This window comes from Medicago truncatula, chromosome 3 (assembly GCF_003473485.1).
Source record: "Medicago truncatula cultivar Jemalong A17 chromosome 3, MtrunA17r5.0-ANR, whole genome shotgun sequence".
NCBI lineage: Eukaryota > Viridiplantae > Streptophyta > Magnoliopsida > Fabales > Fabaceae > Medicago > Medicago truncatula.
This window is the reverse complement of record NC_053044.1, coordinates 54,344,270-54,364,331: the sequence shown is the minus strand read 5'-3', so window position 1 is coordinate 54,364,331 and position 20,062 is coordinate 54,344,270. Positions and strand designations below refer to the sequence as shown.

Genomic DNA, 20,062 nt, shown 5'->3' with positions numbered 1-20,062 from the left:
AAAATAAGGGTTGCGTTAATCGGAGCAGCAGTGGTTAAGGTTAAAAATGACACTTTTTTGATTTTTGAAAAATTGATTCCACAGTTCTGGATGCAAAGTTACTGTATTTGCTTCCTTAAAAACAAGAGAATTGCTGTTCCCACATGTTGTTTGGCTGAGAAACACAAGTAAATTATCCAAATACCCCCTCTGCAGTTAGCTGCCGAGGAATTTGAAATCCGGCTGCAGTTAACTGCCGAGGAAAACTGATTATGCAGACAGTGGGTCTGCATAATTTTAAACATTTCCAAGCCATTTTTTCGGCCAGTTTTTACCTGTAATTAAATCAGAGCATTTCCAAAGGCAAAATAATTCATACAAGATTGAAACTCGGACATAATGAAGATAAGTACAATATCTTTTACAATTGTTCATAATTAAATTAAACTGACATTTGGTTAAAATTAAACAAACGTTTGAAATTCATCAAATTAAACTACTCAAAACATTCCAAAGTGTCCATAATTAAACTACTCATTACACATCATTAAATTAAATCCCTACTTACATTCAACGCAATTGCATATGGAACGAACATACATATATAATATATTATCTTCCACCATATTCCGAAACACAAATCCGACGTCGCCGTCGTCGCGAATAAGCAAAGACATATAGCTTGCCGTTTTCCATGCGTATTCATCTCTATCTTCTTCTAGGTCTATGCATGGCATTTGACCAAATAAGTGACGTGTATATTGATTTTCACCAAGATGCTCAAAATAAGTGTTAAGTTGTGCCTTCAAATTGTCAAGAGAGTCCGTCGGCGTTATCATAACCTTAACCGTCTTTTTAAACGCGGAGTACCTAACACACCCTTCAATTTGTGCAACCTCAGACATGTCTCACTTGAAAAAAAAATTAACAAAAGAATCATATATTAGAACAAAATTAAATGGAATGTAATAACGAATAAATCAAATGCGTAAACATTAATAAGTTATAAATAAGTATTGCATTATTTTCACCACATAAAAGTCATATTACCATATATATATATATATATATATATATATATCAATATAAATTACATAATGTTAGTTATATATTGGCCACAAAAAATTGGCGTTACAATTTCGACCCCAAAAAATACGTCGGTGTAATTTCTACCAAAAAAAAAAAACTAACACCGACAAAAAAATCACTCATTAAAGACCAAGTGATTGGAGAAGATCAAGTGACATAGAATCTTCCTCATCTTCCGCAATAACTTCAAATTGTTGCTTTGGTTTTTCGGGAGTGTCCAACAAAATAGGCGCCACTTTGTTTGACTCCTTTTGTGGTTTGGACGGTTTGTTTCCACTTTCAATAGCCATGAGCTTTCGGAACAACTCATGTTGATCCAAATACTCATCTTCCCAAGTCACCGCGTCTTCTTTCTTGTGATTGTGCAACTCCGTAGATGATGGAGGTAGTGGACAACCATTCTTCAAGGAAATAAGCACAAAATGATTTGGAATTGCCCCAAGGCACAAGATGGAAGTTTTTTGATTACCCGGCGGTGGTGGCCCTCTTAGTGGGAAAAACGATTCCGATTTTCCAACTTCAAGATTTGTCAACACCACCACACACATTTTGTAATAATTAGCAACAATGTGTCCCATGTCCGGAAAAGTCAACCACTTATCAACAAGATGTGCACAAGTTTTTGTATTTGCGGGAGGATGTAATCCGTTTAAAAATGTAGTTATAACGATCCTCACCCGCAAATACTTCAACATAATCATCTCTATGATCTATCAACTCTTGAATAAGATGTGTACGGATCATGAGATTATTTTTTTCGGTGAAGCCCATGAACTCGGCTATAGCCCGGAATCCGCAATGTCCATCGCCGATAACATCCACCCCTTTTTCAATAAATGGAAGCATGAAGCGTGGCATATAATCAATAGGACGCATAACCGGGATAGCCTTAGGCTTTGGATACCGAGTAGGTGGTGGAAGTGGGGAAAGTGATGTTTTACCAAGACGAGCACCTTTTTTCCTTTTATACGATGATGTTGTTGGTGATGGCGACGGTTGGCTATCCGGATTTTGGGAATCAACAACCTCCCAAGAAGAAGGGATCCGACTAGTCGATGTAATTTTTCCTTTAGACCTCGCAATGTCGACTTTTTTCTTTGCTCTCTTGGTTGGTACTTTTCGTGGTGGTGGAGACATCAAGGTTGTTTCAGGAAATGCCAACTGCCGTAAACCCTCTTTGACCTCAAGCTTCATTTGGAAAGGGAGTTTCTTTAGACGTTCTACAATAGCCTTCAACTCAACCTCGACACAAAAAGCAACTTCGTTACTTTCTTCGCCCATAGATAACCTTAGCCAATGGTGGTATATCTCATTCAATAAAATTGGCTTCTCTTGAAGGAGCTTAGTAGCAATTTCGCATGCACATGGTAGGCCGTAAGATGTCCTTTGAACACAACCACAAATGTCATTGTCCATGCACAATGTTTCCCTACAACGTGTCTCTTCCAAAGCAATGTTGTCCAAAGCATATCTGGACACATGACCACCTAACCCCGAGTACAAAGTAACATCTTTGAATCTATGTTCCAACACGCAAACACTGTGACCAAAGGATGTTTGTATAGCAGTGAACTGAAGCAACAACATGTCATGTATTTTCTCCCAACAAGTACCCAAATCACCCACACTATTGTCCAAGTATTTCTTCAACAAAGCATGAGCCGATTCGACCCTGTTTGTGGTCCTGCAACCTAGATGCAACACATGGTCTGTCCATGCCCTCACAATTTTGTCCTTCACTTCATTCAAGGTGGTCATGACAGAATTTACAAAAATTGGGAAATCACTACATGAATCTTTGAACTCCACTAATGCATTTGCATATAACTGTTGAGTGGACGATTCAACCATAGCTTTCCATGCCTTCATTATCTTCTTCACCACATCGCGATTGCTCACCTCTTTCCCATCCTTTTTAAAGCCCAAAGGATATTTACAATCTAAGACACACCTTTGTTTAATATTAGCTTGCACATGAAAGTAACAATTCATTGCATAACTTTCCGAAAAAACATGTGCAACCGCTTTCATCAAAGACATATCCCTATCGGTAACAATCACCTTAGGCATATTCATCTTTGACGAAAGAAGTTTACGCAACATTTTTAAAATCCAAACAAAGTTTTCCTCTTTCTCATGTGTCATAAATTCAAACCCAACCGAATATGTCAAATCGGTTGAAGTCACCCCAACTACCTCAAACATTGGCATCCTATACATGTTGGTTTTGTAGGTGGAGTCCATAACCAAAACCGTTGGAAAATTGTTAAACAACTTAATGGAAGTTGGATGAGCCCAAAAAATATCTTCAATAGTATTACTTTCAAGTTGTGTTCTTGAGTAATAAGTATAGTTGTGCTCCTCCAACTTCGAGATTAGAAATTGCAACGGCTTCTTGTCACCCCTATTTGCCTTTCATATTTGTTGACGTTCATTGTACACTTGCTTCAAATTTGTCATGCAATGTGGTCTTTGGTTCTTCAAATGTATCCAAATATTTCTTGGAAGCATCTTGCTCTTGGTCAAGTCACTTACAATCTTCTTGTCGTCCTCCTTTAATCTACCGGCAAGAATGTGTCCTTCTAAAGCCGGCTCCATGGGATGGTTGTGAACTCCATTAAGAATGTTCAATCCCCATTCCTTTGTTTGCTTACTTTGATATCCACTAATCATGAATAAGCAACCACATTTTCTTGAGCCCGTTCTCGCATGCTTCGGTTTTTTTCGGAACATTGTGAGTTCCACTCCTTTCACACACTAGCCGGAACATTGGATTGATCAAGCTTGATCTTTGTGTGACAATTGTAAATCCCGCCTTATTTGCTTGTCGACGCACCCACTCAAGCAATTCATCTCTATCTTTCGACTTAACGTCGTCTAAAAAAAATCTAGCCGTGTCGACCTCGTGGGCTTGAAGTGGGAGGACATCGAAGCCGGCAACATACTTTGAAGCTTCAACACTGACGAAAACTCCATCAATGTTTGGTTTCGCTTCAACCTTAGGCGGTTTGACATCTCCGGAATTTTCAACAAAATTTTCTTTTGTCTCTCCCGGAACATCTTCCGCGTTCTCTACCATTACTATAATTATACAACATATAAACATGAATTAACAACTAACTAATGTATAAACATCAATGCCATGATGAATTAAAACAAAAAAAACAAAAAAAAAATAAAAGAAATTTTTTTTTGAAAACTGGCAGTAGCTGCCATTTTTCGCTGTGAAAAATTTTCACCAAGAGTTCCTCGGCACCTTACTACCGAGGTTTTCCTCGATAGTATACTACCGAGGATTCCCATGACAGGGTTCTATGTAACTCACGTAGATACCCATAAAATAATAAAAAAATCAATCGAATAAAATGCACAATACCTGTTTTTTTACATCAAAAGTGTGTTGATACCTCCTATGCTTGATGCTTGAATGATTTTGGATCAAGGATTGTTGGAAAAAAATATTGGATTTTGGGATTGGAATGGAGATGGAAAATGAAGTTGATGAAGAAAATAGTGTGTAGGGGGAGCAGGTGGCTGTTTCATCTGATGAAATATTTCCTCGGCAGTTAACTGCAGCCGGATTTCAAATTCCTATGCAGTTAACTACCGAGGGGGTATTTAGATAATTTAGTTGTGTTTCTCAGCTAAACAACGTGTGCGAACAACAATTCTCTAAAAACAAATATCCTGAGAGTAAATTAATCGCAGTGAAACAACAAAAACCCTAATCTGTTTGGATACTGCGGCCGTAAGCTACCTTCACTCTCTCTGAATCTGCTGCGACAATGGCGAACGACGAAGAACGTCTCCAAGCTCAAGACCTAGGCTACGATCCCAACTTCGTTCCCGATCCAGTCAAAACCTTTGTTGTTCACCTCTACCGTCACATCAGAGAGAAGAATGTATACGAGATCCACCAAATGTACGAAACCTCTTTCCAAACCCTATCTGAGCGTTTCTTCAAGGACACACCATGGCCCTCCGTAGACGCCGTCGCTCAATACGTCGACAACGACCATGTCTTCTGTCTTCTCTACCGTGAGATGTGGTTTCGCCACCTCTATGCTCGTCTCACTCCTACGCTTCGTCAGAGAATCGATTCGTGGGATAATTACTGTAGTCTCTTTCAGGTTGTTCTTCATGGTGTTGTCAATATGCAGCTTCCGAATCAATGGCTTTGGGATATGGTTGACGAGTTTGTTTATCAGTTTCAAAGCTTTTGTCAGTATCGTGCTAAAATGAAGAACAAAACTGAACAAGAAATTGCTCTCTTGAAACAGTTCGATCAGGTATATATAATTAGCTCATTTTTATTGTAATTCATTGTGTAAAGTTGAATTTCATTTGTATTTGTTTTTTTTTTTTATTTATCTATTTTATCAGAGTTAGGGTCTGTTTGGATTGATTTATTTGAGTTTGGGTCTGTTTGGATGGACTTATTTGAGCTTATCCATCCGCACAAACAACCTGTGAGACTGTTCGAGAGAACGTACGAAAACAGCTTATGACATGTTCATAAACTGTTTTAAGCTTATTTCCATAAGCTCTCCAAGATAGTTTATTACAACAACTATATAGCTTATATGAAAACAATTAACTTTATTTATCCTTTGTTATAGAAATAGCTTATACTCAAGCGCTTATCATGGTAAATAAGTGCTTATGGTAGAGCTTATGTAAACAACTTATGACATGTTCCATAGCTGTTTTTACCTCACTTCCACAAGTTCTCCAACTTGACTTATGAAAACAACTTACAACTTATATGAAATTATTTTGGCTTCATTTATCTTTTGTAGTAGAAATATATTTTACATAAGCTCTTAATGAAGCTGTTCATCCAAAAAGGGTCTTAATTATGTTGTCTTTTGCTGTCTTAGGCTTGGAATGTTTTTGGTGTTCTGAACTTCTTGCAAGCGCTAGTTGAGAAGTCAACGATTATTCAGATACTCGAGCAGGAGAAGGAAGGGCTTGAGCAATTCACTTCAAATGATGGCTATGATTACAATGGTGGTAGCAATGTCTTGAAAGTTTTGGGGTATTTTAGTATGGTTGGTTTGCTGAGGGTTCATTGTCTCTTGGGTGATTATCACACTGGTCTCAAGTGCTTGGAACCTATTGATATTAGTCAGTCAGGTGTTTACACCATTGTTATTGGATGCCACATTACCACCATTTACCACTACGGTTTTGCCAATCTTATGCTCCGCAGGTCATGACTTCCACTAATTAATTGCTTGCTTGCTGTTTTGTGCGTATATGATGACATGTAGCTCTTTCACTAATAGCTTCATGATGTTAGCTATTCACGTGTCTTAACTAACTAAAATAAGATTACCAACTAAACTACTTATTTATTTGAGGCAGCTTTGCCTTGTATCACTTGAATGGCCGTCTCTATTCTGTCAGTGTAGTGTTTATGTCCACAGGCTCAAATAATATTGGTAGTGTTCATTGTGTGTTGTCTTATATAGAATAACATCTTGCACACGTGGCATGGGATTTCTATCTCGGTTCTTTCTGGGGTTCTTAGGTTATGAATTACAACTGAGCATTTATGATTCATTAGAAATTGGCAAGTAGTTGAGTATCATTTGAAGGTGTGGCATCTCCATTGTAGAAATATATTTCAAAAGTTTTTTATTTTTTTATTTTTTATTTTTTATTTTTTTACGTGTGCCTGAAATGTAGCCTTTTCTACAGATACGTTGATGCAATTCGTGAATTCAACAAAATTCTACTGTACATCTTTAAGTACAAGGTGTACCATCAGAAGTCTCCACAATATGAACAGATATTGAAGAAGAATGAACAAATGTATGCGTTGCTGGCGATTTCCCTCTCGCTCTGCCCCCAAAGCAGGCTTGTTGATGAAACCGTGAACTCTCAGTTGCGAGAGAAGTATGGCGAAAAGATGAGTAGAATGCAACGATATGATGATGAGGCTTTTGCTATGTATGATGAGCTCTTCTCATATGCATGCCCCAAGTTTATTACCCCTTCAGCGCCCAGTTTTGAAGAGCCTCTAGTAAATTACAACCAGGTATATCTTATCTTAGACTCCATCTGTGATCTGGGTTCTGGACCATAGAGCATTTTGAGTGAGTGCATAGACCCAAACATTTCAAATTTGAAGTTAGCTCCAATTAGCTTCAAATTTGAATTTCGAAGTCCTTGTTTTCTCTTTCTCTTTCTTGTTTAACTTGTGACTCATGAGCAATTATCTCTGCTTCCAGAGTGAAATAAATTTGGTTTGGAGTACCTAGCTCCATCTCCCAAAAAGCTGCATAAAGAGAAAGAGAAAATGATCTGTTAATCTATAATCAGTTGAGCAGTTAGTGAGCTGTCATAAAAAGAATTTTGACATTTTGAAACTCAAGTTCTCTTGAATTTCATTTAGAATGACTCATGCTTGTTACCTGAATTTTTATGGGGTACATATTTCTTCTTTTTCTACAGTTATATGCTCATTTATCGACATTTATGTTCACATGTCTGTTTTTAAACCTCTATTGACTTTGAGCCTTCTATGTTAATGGCTTTATTTGAAGTTTACAATGATCTGACAAAGTCCACTCAACCCATCAGCTGTCGTTTAGATGTTATTTTTGCTCCTTTCCAATTCCCCCTTTTAATATATAAATTACTTAAAGTTATTTCTTTCCCCAGGATGCGTATAGACTTCAATTGAAACTGTTCCTTTATGAAGCAAAGCAACAACAGTTGTTATCAGGTCTCCGGACCTTCTTGAAAGTATATTCAACAATCTCCCTTGCAAAACTTGCAAGTTACATGGAAGTAGATGAACCAACTTTAAGGTTGCAAGACTTCTAATTAATCTAGCATTTCCTTGGATCAATATTATTTTTTGTTTATTAAATATATATTTGGACACTAGTTTGTTTATGCATTTCCATTTTGCTGCTTGGCAGGACTATCTTGATGACATACAAGCACAAGACTCATGCTGTTGATAGTGCTGGAAAAATAATATCCAATGCTGATGTAGATTTCTATATTGATGATGTAAGTTTGCTTACTATTTCCTCTTGCCTAATCCTTTTCTCTTTGAAGAGATTCATATTTCAAATTCAGTTTTTAAATTTTTTAAATAGTTTCTGGGCTACATTAACACAGGTATTTTGTTGAGTTTAAACCTGTGTTGTTTTGGTTACAGTAGTATCATTTCGTTGTTCTCAAAATCTATATGAAATTGATGATCAAGTAACTCTGAGCTCAGACCGTTTGTTAACTCGCTTCTTGGTCAGGAATTCATATTAATTGTCCTAGCTTGAAGGCGAGAATCAGGCTTTAGGAACTGAACTGTATAGCAATATTTATCTCTAATGATGCTGCAACAAATTTTTAATGATGTTTTCATTTACTGCAGGACACAATTCATGTTGTGGAGTCTAAACCTTCCAAACGGTATGGAGATTACTTCTTGCGTCAGGTTGTTAAGGTATGGTTGCGTCTCCTTTGCGGTCCATATTATTTATATTTGTCAAGAGTATTCTCTCTAAAATTTAGACAAAAACATTTGACTTTTGGAGCCCATTGCTTGCATTTTGTTACGAAGTAATTATTAGTTCTTACGTAAACCATTTTCGTCTGTCTTGTTTGCAGCTTGAAAAGGTGATCAACGAGATGGACAGTATAAAGCTGGAGTGAGTTGATGTACTTTGCACCCTTATCGGTTTCCCTTTTTAATTTGCTTTGCCGACAGAATTTTGTTCACATTTTATTGAAGTGGAAGGAGGATGTAGTTAGCTTCCTACATGTAATACTAAATACTATTTTTTGCTTGTCTTTTATTTTAGAGATATTACCCACCCACTTATGTTTTCAAATGAGGGCATAAAGATTCAATGTTCCTTTTTTTTTTGTGGACAAATACCATGTTTCTTTTGGTGCGTTGTTCTCCTTGTTTATTGCTGAACACTGTTAATGGCTAGTTTGTAGCATCTATCACTTAACAGTACAAATATGTAGATTAATGATACGGCAGGGCCTTTCAAAAGTGGAGGAGTCGCAAACTCTGTTAGCTGTCCTTTGTTCTTATCCTCACTCAGTATGTGATGTTCACTATCAGTTTGTCATCAGTTGTCCAATAATGTTTTTAAACATCAATTTGGTACAAATACTCGACAAATTACGTTTGGGTGAATAATGTTTTGTTAATGATTTTTTATAATTTTTTTTTTAGATAAAATTAGAATATATTTTTAGCACAAATAGTTTTTTTACAATGATTTTTTGTAACACAAATATGAGTTTGATTTATCACGGGAACAATTTTTGGCGGTTTTAAGGTTCATTTCCTTTAGAAATCGAAGGTTTAGCACAATTATTTTTTTGTTTTTTGGGGTCTTAATTAATCACTTATTTGACATGTATGTCATTAACCGCTAAAGTGCATTTATAAGTCATTGACGACTTAGACTTTATTTGCGAGTTTGGAGGGAAAGGAAAGGAAAGACTTTGAGTGGTGCAAAATATGAAGAAAAATAGAGAAATCTTACAAATTTTTTAAAAGAGTAGTTTTTTAGAGAATGGTAAATTAATGCATATGATTGCTTTATTTTTAATTTTAAAAATATTATAACAACATAAATTAAATTTGAAAAATTCTTATTAATCCTCCAAAATTTCCAAAAACCCTCCTCCAATACAATTTTTTAGTTCCTCCAACTGAGGAGGGTTTTGTATTATGAAGAAAAGTTAACCCTCCAAAAGCCCTCCTCTCCCATTTTCTTCTATTTCTTCCACATGCTCATTCCTTTTTTCCTAAACCTTCCCCTCCTTTTTCTTCCAAACACGCAAACAAAGCCTAAGAATATTTCATTTTAGTAATTGATAAAATATTTTAAATGGTTAATGATTTGCATTTGAATTTTTAACTTTGTAAGCAACTAATGAAATGTGTGTTTACTTAAATCATTTTGTGACTGTCAAATAAATCACTAATGTCTAGCATTTTTTGGTTAATAAAAATCTATATACTTCATCAATCAACTTCATCTGTTGTCTTTTCTTTTTGACAGGAACTTTATCAATGAATGACGACACTCTAACTTAATTATTATGATTAAAAATATAAAAAATGTTAACTCGTGTTCTTAAAACAAACATCAAGAAATAAAATAAAAAATTATATTCCGATTTAAAATTTATATATTTTTATATTTTTACCTCATTAACTTCTTGTTTCCTAAGATACAAGTTAACATGATCTTGGTAGTCGATATCCTTTACTTGCGGCATTGTTTTTTGTTGCAACAAACAAGTTGAAGAGAGAAGAACGGGGGAACCTAGGTAAGAATGCGATAAGATAGATAGATAACCCGCCGACTACTACTACATACTACATCATGTTTATACATGCTTGCTTCATGATCATGACACGTGATAACAATAAGAAGGGGTCTCCATCAATCAAGCATGCATTGTACAACCACAACCAAACAAATTCATTACTCCATATATAGAGTTTTCAACAACAGCATAAAGTTTCTTGTTACAAACCGCATAAAGTTCACGAGAGTATACCTTTCTACATATTTTTTGGTAGTTTAAATTAAATTTAAATAGGAACCAAAACCAAGGAAATAATACATAGAATATATACATCAAACAGCATGCGCCCACCGATTATTCTCGAATCAACCACCACTTTTTCTTCTTCTTATTCTTCTTCATCTGATCGCAGGCTAGACACTATTGCAAAACACTTTCTCGACGTTAACGATCAAAATCAAATGGCTTCTCAAAACATCACTCCTTCTCCAACCGCTTCTTCTGATTCCGTCTTCGCTCATCTCGTTCGTGCTCCTGAAGATCCTATCCTCGGTGTATGTTTTCTTCTCTTTCTCTTCGATCATCAGATCACTATTCATTTACCTTTTTTTATTTGATCCAATTTCGTGATCATATTAAGATCGTCTGTGATCTTAACTGCACAATTTCAATTTATTAATTCATTTCAGTTATTTTTATTTATTTGATAGATTATTATGCAATTTTGATTGTAATTTACGCATGAATGAATTTCAAAGCGATACGGTTCTGATGCTGATGTCAATTGTTTTCTTGTGTTGTGACTTGTGAAGCTTACGCAACTTTGATAGTGACATAAATTTAATTTCATTCCAAAATTTTGTTATTGATGATTGCTCTGTTATCTTACCTCTGTTTTTATTTTTTATTTTTTTGTCTATTTCTTGTGTCTGTGTTTGAAAAATAGGTAACTGTCGCTTACAACAAGGATCCAAGCCCAATTAAGCTCAACTTGGGTGTTGGTGCTTACCGAACTGAGGTTAGAATCTTATTTATTTGAGATACATAATCTATATGGACATCGGACACGACACTAATGTATAATAATTTAAAAAATTGAAGTGATTGAATGCAAATCACATGTGTCAGTGTTGGAGTTTAACACGTCTTCATTCTGAAATATATAGGCATTATTTGGATATACAACTTATTTGCAGCTTATAGCAGAAATGATTACAGCGTTTTTGTATAAGCCATTTGATAGTAAAGAAAAAGTTATATTGTTTTCTCATAAACTATTTTGGAGAACTTATGAAAATAAGCTGAGAACAATTTATGAGCTAGTGTTGTAAGCTGTTTTTATAAGCTTGTCAAACAATATCACAAATCTTATGTTAGGAGATAAACTCAAATAAGTCATTCCAAACAGACCTATACTGCATAATCATCTTTTGCATAATTTGGTCATTGAAAATGCATATTAAGGAATGATAGATCGATAAGGTAATGAACAATGAAAGCTTCAATTAAAGTGTCAAGATAAGCTTTGAAATTATACTTACTTATTGTGACTTGTGACTTTTACTAATGGCCTGTGATACTTACCAGGAAGGTAAGCCCCTTGTGTTGGATGTTGTGAGGCGAGTTGAACGCCAACTATTGAATGACATGTTAGTACTTGATTCACTATACTTTCTTTTTGCTCATTTGTAAAGATAATTTTTTTCTTTCGGTCTTTATATAAATTTCTGTTCTGCATTGTATTTAGGTCACGCAACAAGGAGTATATTCCAATTGTTGGGCTCGCTGATTTCAACAAATTGAGTGCTAAGCTTATTTTTGGTGCAGACAGGTTAATAATTGAAACTTGATGTTGTTATATTAACTTTTCTTGTTCAATCAATAATTTCTTGTTTGCAGATAAATATTCTTATCAGTCAGTTCCTAACTGTTCTCTTGCCAACTTTTTTGAATATAGCCCTGCTATTCAAGAGAACAGGGTTACCACTGTTCAAGGTTTATCTGGTACTGGTTCGCTAAGAGTTGGGGGTGAATTTCTGGCTAAACACTATCATCAAGTAAAGTGATCTATCCTTAAATTTTTCTCCCCTTTATATTTTTTTAACCAATATTGCTGTATATCGTTGGGCTTACCGTGTTTGTTTGCCTTGATCTTTTCAGCGCATTATATACTTGCCAACACCTACTTGGGGCAATCATACAAAGGTTTTCAACTTGGCAGGTTTAACTGTCAAAACATATCGCTACTATGCTCCAGCAACACGAGGGCTTGACTTTCAAGGTTAGAAACTATTCTATCAAGCTGTGAAATGTTCATTCCTTATTTTCGCATTTGTATCAACATTCGCGTGTCACAATATGCATCATGATCAATACTCCATAACATAATTGGATTTTATTTAATGTTATTTCCCCATCCTTGTTCCTTATAGGACTTCTTGAGGATCTTGGTTCTGCCCCATCTGGATCTGTTGTTTTGCTACATGCATGTGCACATAACCCTACTGGTGTTGATCCAACGCTTGAACAATGGGAGCAGATTAGACATCTGATAAGATCAAAATCTTTGTTACCTTTCTTTGACAGTGCTTATCAGGCAAGCATTTTGCATTCAACCAACATCGTGCCTTTTGTTTTCTACCATTGAGAAACTTGTTTGTGGACATAATCTACAAATATTTACTTCAAAATCACAAATCCAACCATTTCTAATCTCTTGAATCTTGAAGCTTCCCATTTCTTGGAATAATCTATGGTGAATAATGTCCACACAAGAATATACTTCTACCATGTCTCCAATGCATATTCTTTTATTGAAAACTCTTTTTAAGCTATATCTATTTTTGTTCAACAGGGTTTTGCCAGTGGAAGTCTAGATGCAGATGCACAGCCTGTTCGTTTGTTTGTTGCTGATGGTGGAGAATTGCTGGTAGCCCAGAGTTATGCGAAGAACATGGGTCTTTATGGTGAACGTGTTGGTGCCTTGAGCATTGTAAGCATTTCAAAACATTAAATGGAGACAATTTTATGGGTTTCATCAGTAGTAATTAGTGAGCTGGCCTTGTATTTCGCCCCATTCAATATTATTTTTTCCCTGCTTATGATTTGAATCATGTTATCTTTTTAGCACAAATAATGTGATTGATAAATTTAGATTTTTCTATATAAAGAAGCGTAGCCACAAGTAACATGTGTTTTTGAAGAGTTTCCCTGATTTTCATTTTCTACAACAACTGCTCCCCAGGTCAGCAAGTCAGCTGATGTTTCAAGCAGGGTTGAGAGCCAACTGAAACTTGTGATTAGGCCCATGTACTCAAGTCCTCCTATTCATGGTGCATCCATTGTGGCTGCCATTCTCAAGGACAGGTAGTGAGACAATATACTTCTGCCTCCCTTGGCTGGACTTAGACATATGTATTCTTACCTGTTTTGCTCCTCTTTCAGGGATTTGTACAATGACTGGACTATTGAGTTGAAGGCAATGGCTGATCGCATTATCAATATGCGCCAACAACTTTTTGATGCTTTACGTGCTAGAGGTTGGTCTCTACAAAGAATCTTTTGCGATTCCTTTGGCTTGTCCTTTCTGTATGGTTCTTTATCATGCGAGAAGTTCTTGTTAACATTTATTTGAGTTGTACTTATTTCTCCTGCAATTGAATAGGTACACCAGGTGATTGGAGTCACATTATCAAGCAAATTGGAATGTTTACTTTCACAGGATTGAATCCTGAGCAAGTTTCCATCTTGACTAAAGAGTACCATATATACCTGACATCTGATGGGTAAGACAATTTTATTTCTGACTTATTCAATTAGTTCAGACGAGTAGGATGCACATTCTCTTTTGTTTCTTTATGTTCCAGTTAAGTGTGAACATGGTGCCTATAACTTGCGTACTGTGCTGCTGTCCAATTTCTTTTGCTGTTCATAAATATGAAGTTGCAATGTGCAACATGTTGGGGGTTAAATTTTAGAATCCATTATTCTCTGAATCAAGTCATCATACATATATGTTTGTGTTTTCTGCATTATGCTCATTTTTTATAACAAGAATTTATTATCAAGACTAGTTTTTGAAGTCTAAATAAATTCTTACAGTTCATTTAAAAAACGACAAATTCTTATAAACAAACTCTTGAACCAAAGATTTTTGAAAACAAGTACTGTTTGATGTGGTATTTAGTTACTTTTTAGTTTGAGTTGCATTCTTTTGCACACACCTTATATTTAATATTTGTGAGTAACTTGTGTTTGACCAGCAATGTTGTACATTTTTTTAAGGACTATGAGAAATGATGCTGTCTCAGTAACTATTTGCTTCTGCTGTCTCTTGCTGTTAATCTCTACCTACAGCATGGATATATATGTTTCCGATAACCCTGATGTGTAACCATTCATTTAGGCTGAAATTCCACATAACTCGAGACATTCATTTATTATTGTGCAGGAGGATTAGCATGGCTGGTTTGAGCTCCAAAACAGTCCCACATCTGGCCGATGCAATACATGCAGTTGTAACGCGAGTTGCTTAAATTTCAATGTTCGTTATCAATTCATCCCCGTGATGGTGGATATTTTTGTCTAATAAGTGTCTCATCAACAATGAAACCTTTATTTGTCAAAAACAATTAAGTCTTTTATTTGATGTGAGAATTACAAACTACTTCCTGATGCCTTCTCTCCATAGAGAACTTTCCTTGTACATCTGTGGCAGTGGAGAGTCGTTAAGTTCTCATAAGAAATATTGAAAAAGAAAAAAACGACTCTGTTGGTGGATTTGGCCCTGTACTTTAATTTCTTAATTTCTCGATGGCTCTCAGTCTCAACCTTTGTTTGGTTATGGGGGTTTAAGTTTCCTCTTACAAAAGAAAAGGTAACGGTTGGTTTTTGGATGAAACGGAATAATTTTGAGCAGGAACGTATTCTTAATTCAAGGGTTTGACATTGTGGTAAAAAAAAGAGTCTTGCAAGTCTAGTATCTCCTAAAAATTATACATCATATTATTATAACTCAACAATGGACATTTATTATAAAATTAATTTACTGAGGCTTAATGATGCTAGTTTTCTGAGGCTTAATCCCTACTTTGATTTAGGTCTTGAAGTCGATGATGATTATGACAAGAATATATTAAACATGCTAGTTTAGAGTTTGAGTTTCTAGGCTTATTCTGATGCTAAAACCCCTTGTAAAGCTCTCATGGGTGGTGGAAAGTGGTTAGCAAAAGATGGATTTTGGTTGAAAATCGTTTTAGAAGGATTTGATGACCTTGTCGGTAAATTAACCGATTTTTTTTAGAACATAAGTCAATTATTTGACAGACATGGTAAAAACTGAATTTTGGAACACCATTGATCGATATGACACGAGGATTTCAAATGCTTCTGATACACAAGGAAAACCAAAACAACCGGAAACGATAAAACAATGAGTAACGCGATTTAATGAATATCATCTATTAGAATATGACAAATTTTAAAAAAAGAAATGTAGAAAAACAATCATCTCGAATCAACAACAATTACAACGGAAAAAAACACCATCTGATTTGAATTCAGAACAACAAACAAATTGTTGTAAGGATATCTGATGATCTAACAAATTTGTTTAATCAAGGAAATACACCAAAGAGATAGGTGAAGAGGGTAAAAAAATCTTCAAACAAAGACTGGTGTAATTTTCTTGATTAAAAGAATGCAATGGATCAAACAACAGTGCTACTGATTGTATATGTGTAGTTAAAACTCAACATAAAGTATGTATTGGTTTTGCCAACGGATAATATGTATGAGAAATGTTAACGAGTGCCTCCGATATTTTTTAAAGACCTACAGTGGTAAGATTTTATGAAAGTTTGTGCATTTATTGCATTGGAAATTGAAGTTTTTACTTTTTTAAAAGAACAATTACTCTATAAGAAATGCTTAAAGAGTGTCTCGGGGACACTCATTAACAAGACCCAAATATGTATTTATAAGAGGTTTTAGGGTTTTGTCTTTGCTGCGACCAAGTGACTAGATGAGCTAATAAGTCCACTTTTGGTAGGCCAAAACCTTATTATAGAGGGATCGAGAATGAATAATTTACTCCACACCTCAACAATTATATCCCTACAAATCATCAAAAATATCAATTTTAACCTTTTTTAAATTAACCCAGTTCACATCATCAAATGCTTGTTTCTCTTTTAACAATATAAGTCTGATTACCGACTTCATCACACAACTTCCTATTCTCATGCTTCGAAACCTATTTTTTTGGAGGGATTATGCTTCGAAACCTTTGTCTAGCTTTATATTTTTAGCAACATCTTTGTCTCTTGACTAAAGTGGATGTCTAATATTTTTTCTTAACACATTAAGACTAGATTAGGTTTTGAATTCCCTTATCAAAAGAAAAGAATGGAGTTTTGGAAAAATTCATCATATGATTACTTTTCATGTTATCAAGACAAAGAGAGACTACTCACTCATCATAGTAATGAGCTATCTCAAAAAATTAAGAGAACATGTAAATAAAAACAAAAACTTTTATTGAAAACAAGTACAACTACAAAAGATCTATGATGAAACGTCGTGTGAAACAAAGGTTAGGCTTGCCATATTTATAGCCTAAGCCTTTTGATTTTGTGCACTGTTAGATAGTACTACAATACATTAAGGATGGGTTTTGTATAGCCTAAGCCATATTTAAAACCATTCAACTTCTTACAAAGAAAAACAAAAAATTAAATCTAGTTGTTACGGCCGTAGCTTGAGGTTATGGTTGACTGTAACAACCATTGGCTTTCTTGGTGTTAGTTTTTAGTCTTTATAGCATTAAAAGAGGTTTTCATTGCTCCGAGACCTGACTTAGTCAACAAGTCTTCATTCTTTGTAGGAATTCCATCATCTTTGCACTATTTCACCATATCTCTCTTGAACTATCTTTTTAATAAAACAAAAGTGAAAATATAGTAAAACGCAAATAAACTTAATTAAAAACTTATTATTTGGGTTAAATATTTTTTTGTCCCTAAAAATATACTAATTTTTCGTTTTAGTCCCTCTAAAATTTTCCTTCAACTTTTAGTCCCTATAAATATTTCAATCACCACTTTTAGTCCCTATTTTTAACTTAACTTAATATTTTTTAATGAAATTGTGCAGAAATGTGTAGAATATTGTAAAAATCACTCCCAAGAAAAATTAAATATTTTCAACAAAACATAAATTAAATATGAATTTTTTTAAGCAAAAAATTTAAAATTTATATTTAATTCATGTTTTGTTAAAAAATTATAATTTTTTTTGGAAGAGATCTTTATAATATTATAAATTTTTATGAAATTTTTTATTCATAAATATGAATTCTACATACAAATTTACTTTAAATAAGATACTAAAAGTGATGAAAAACGTTTTTAGATCTAAAAGTTGAAGAATTTTTTTAGAGGGACTAAAACGAAAAAGTTGACATATTTATAGGGATCAAAAACATATATAACCCTTATTATTTTTATCAATAAAAGTAGAAAAATGAACACGTTAATGCAGATTTAGATACATATACTTATATATTTTTTGGAAGTAGACAAAGTGACAAATACATCAATCACACAATTGTAAGATTTTTTATTCAAACTCACGTCAAGATATTGACATTGAGAGTTGAGCCAGGTTGGACACATGCGAGTGAATTTAGGGTAAAAGGGAAAGTTTATATTCGAGACCACTTTTTCTCGTGGCCGATTAAAATATATTTTTTAGTAGGATGAGTCGATGAGATGATAATAATCATTAAAAATTTATACACACAAGTCGGGGTTTGAATCCCGGTCACGGCGTCCAACCTAATAATGCTTTTCTTTTTGTTGGTTGAACAAGGACTTGTGGAACAATTTTTTGTTTTTTTGGTAGGAAACGTAAACAAAACCTTTACCCTAAATTATGGCGCTTATAAATACCCATTCCCTCGAATAACTTTGCCTGTGCCGCACGGCTTATACAAAATTGCTAATGAACTCTCTCTCTCTCTCTCTTTCTCTGAGGTACGTACGTTATCTCTCTCTCTCTCTCTCTCTCTCCATCCAACCAGGCCCGTCCCTGAGGAGGTGCAAACAGCTCAACAGAGCTGGGCCTCCCTCAGTCATGGGCCTCAATTTTTTTTTAATACCCACCAGTACTACTGCCCTCCAATTTTTTTTTTAATATCCCCAGCCATTTTCTGTCTCCTTGTTTTAGTCTTTTAGGCCTATTAGAATTAGGTCCTTTTGCTTTTGGTGTTAGGCGGGGGTTCCTCATGTATACGGTAGTCATTTTTACCTTTGGGTGTACCATATATATACGGCACCTTATATTTATCTTTTAAAAAATATAAATAGATCATTGCTTTTTTTAAAAAAATACGTTTTGATTTTATCACTGGCCTCTTTTCATTCTCAGAGCCGAGCCCCCGAATTCTTAGGGACGGCCCTGCATCCAACCCTACTCTTTGGTCAACTCCGCTCATCGCTTTAAAGTTTTATGTTTCTCTCTCGTAATCATCTGTAATGTTTTTTCTCACTTTAAATGAAACACTCTTTCAAACCCTAAAACTATTTCCAAGACAGTTTTTACTTGAACTTACTGTTCCGCCACTTGATTTCCATGCTCAAACGTAAACAAACACTCTTCCATGGTTTTGAGCATGATTATTCATCTATGAAGCACTAACACGAACATAGACACCGGATAGGAAACTGATACCAACATGAAACGGTGATAATTTTAAAAAGATGAATTAATGGAATTTAATCATATGCCGGTGTGGACAATCTTTAATCAAAGGTGTTGGTGCTACATGATTGTTGATTGCCGTAATGCTATATACATATATCATGAAGGAATTTATTTTTGAATTTTAGTGTGAGTTCTGCCGTTATATTGTTTGTCTTCACATACACACCGCTGTTGTTTTTCGAGAAGATGTTACATTTTGGATTGTGTTTCTTATATAATCTTGTAGGTTGAGTTAATGATAGTTTCAACATGAATATTACGATGTAAGGTCTAGATTATCCTCTCTTGTTTAGAAGGTATTTACCCTTTCAAGATATCAACCAATTAAAATGTAATATACAAATGTAACATTAAATGTCAAATAAATGAGTCAATTTTTCTATAAAAAAATCAATTTTAATAAGGTAACTTTTAATTTTTATTTAATTATATTTATGTATGCAATCTTAATTAATTTACACTATATGGCTTGTAACAATTAAAATTTCACATCAAATTCAACCCATCATGACTGTGTTTGGTAACACGAATAAGTTAGCTTATAGCTTGTTGGACTAGCTTATAACCTTGTTTTTATATAATAAGATGTGTTTGATAAAAAAAACTTTTTTCACTATCTTATAGCGTTTTTTGAGAAGCTATTTCAAGTAGCTTTTGAGCTTATAGCTGATAGTTTTATATATTTTCTTCCAATTTAAACCCTATTAATTTAATTTAATTATTTTTTAATAAAACAACATGTTCATGGCTTAAAAAATAACGGCTAAGTTCATAGCTTATTTTTTAATAAAACAAGTGCCACGTTTTCTCCTTTAAAAAAAAACTATCATGATTTATTTTATTTTTTAATGAACGCTTTATAATATTTCTTAAAATAAATGCTTTATATTTAACTATAACTAGCCTACGGTACGTTGTAAAAATTTATATATTC

The 20,062-nt window shown here is 34.4% G+C and overlaps 2 protein-coding genes across 2 annotated transcripts; both read left to right on the top strand.

Moving 5' to 3' along the window:
* Nucleotides 1-4,760: 4,760 nt before the first annotated feature.
* LOC25490098 (eukaryotic translation initiation factor 3 subunit L) lies at nt 4,761-9,088 on the top strand. Its single transcript, XM_013606534.3, has 7 exons — nt 4,761-5,357; nt 5,949-6,280; nt 6,772-7,111; nt 7,738-7,886; nt 8,001-8,094; nt 8,459-8,530; nt 8,695-9,088. The coding sequence occupies exons 1-7, from the start codon at nt 4,854-4,856 to the stop codon at nt 8,737-8,739; spliced, it is 1,536 nt and encodes a 511-aa protein (XP_013461988.1). The 5' UTR covers nt 4,761-4,853; the 3' UTR covers nt 8,740-9,088.
* Nucleotides 9,089-10,549: 1,461 nt separating this feature from the next.
* On the top strand, nt 10,550-15,156 carry LOC25490097 (aspartate aminotransferase 1). Its single transcript, XM_013606531.3, has 12 exons — nt 10,550-10,919; nt 11,312-11,383; nt 11,953-12,014; nt 12,113-12,196; nt 12,323-12,422; nt 12,526-12,646; nt 12,798-12,961; nt 13,220-13,357; nt 13,610-13,731; nt 13,810-13,904; nt 14,030-14,150; nt 14,816-15,156. Exons 1-12 carry the CDS (start codon nt 10,707-10,709, stop codon nt 14,898-14,900), a joined length of 1,377 nt encoding a protein of 458 aa, XP_013461985.1. The 5' UTR covers nt 10,550-10,706; the 3' UTR covers nt 14,901-15,156.
* Nucleotides 15,157-20,062: the final 4,906 nt, after the last annotated feature.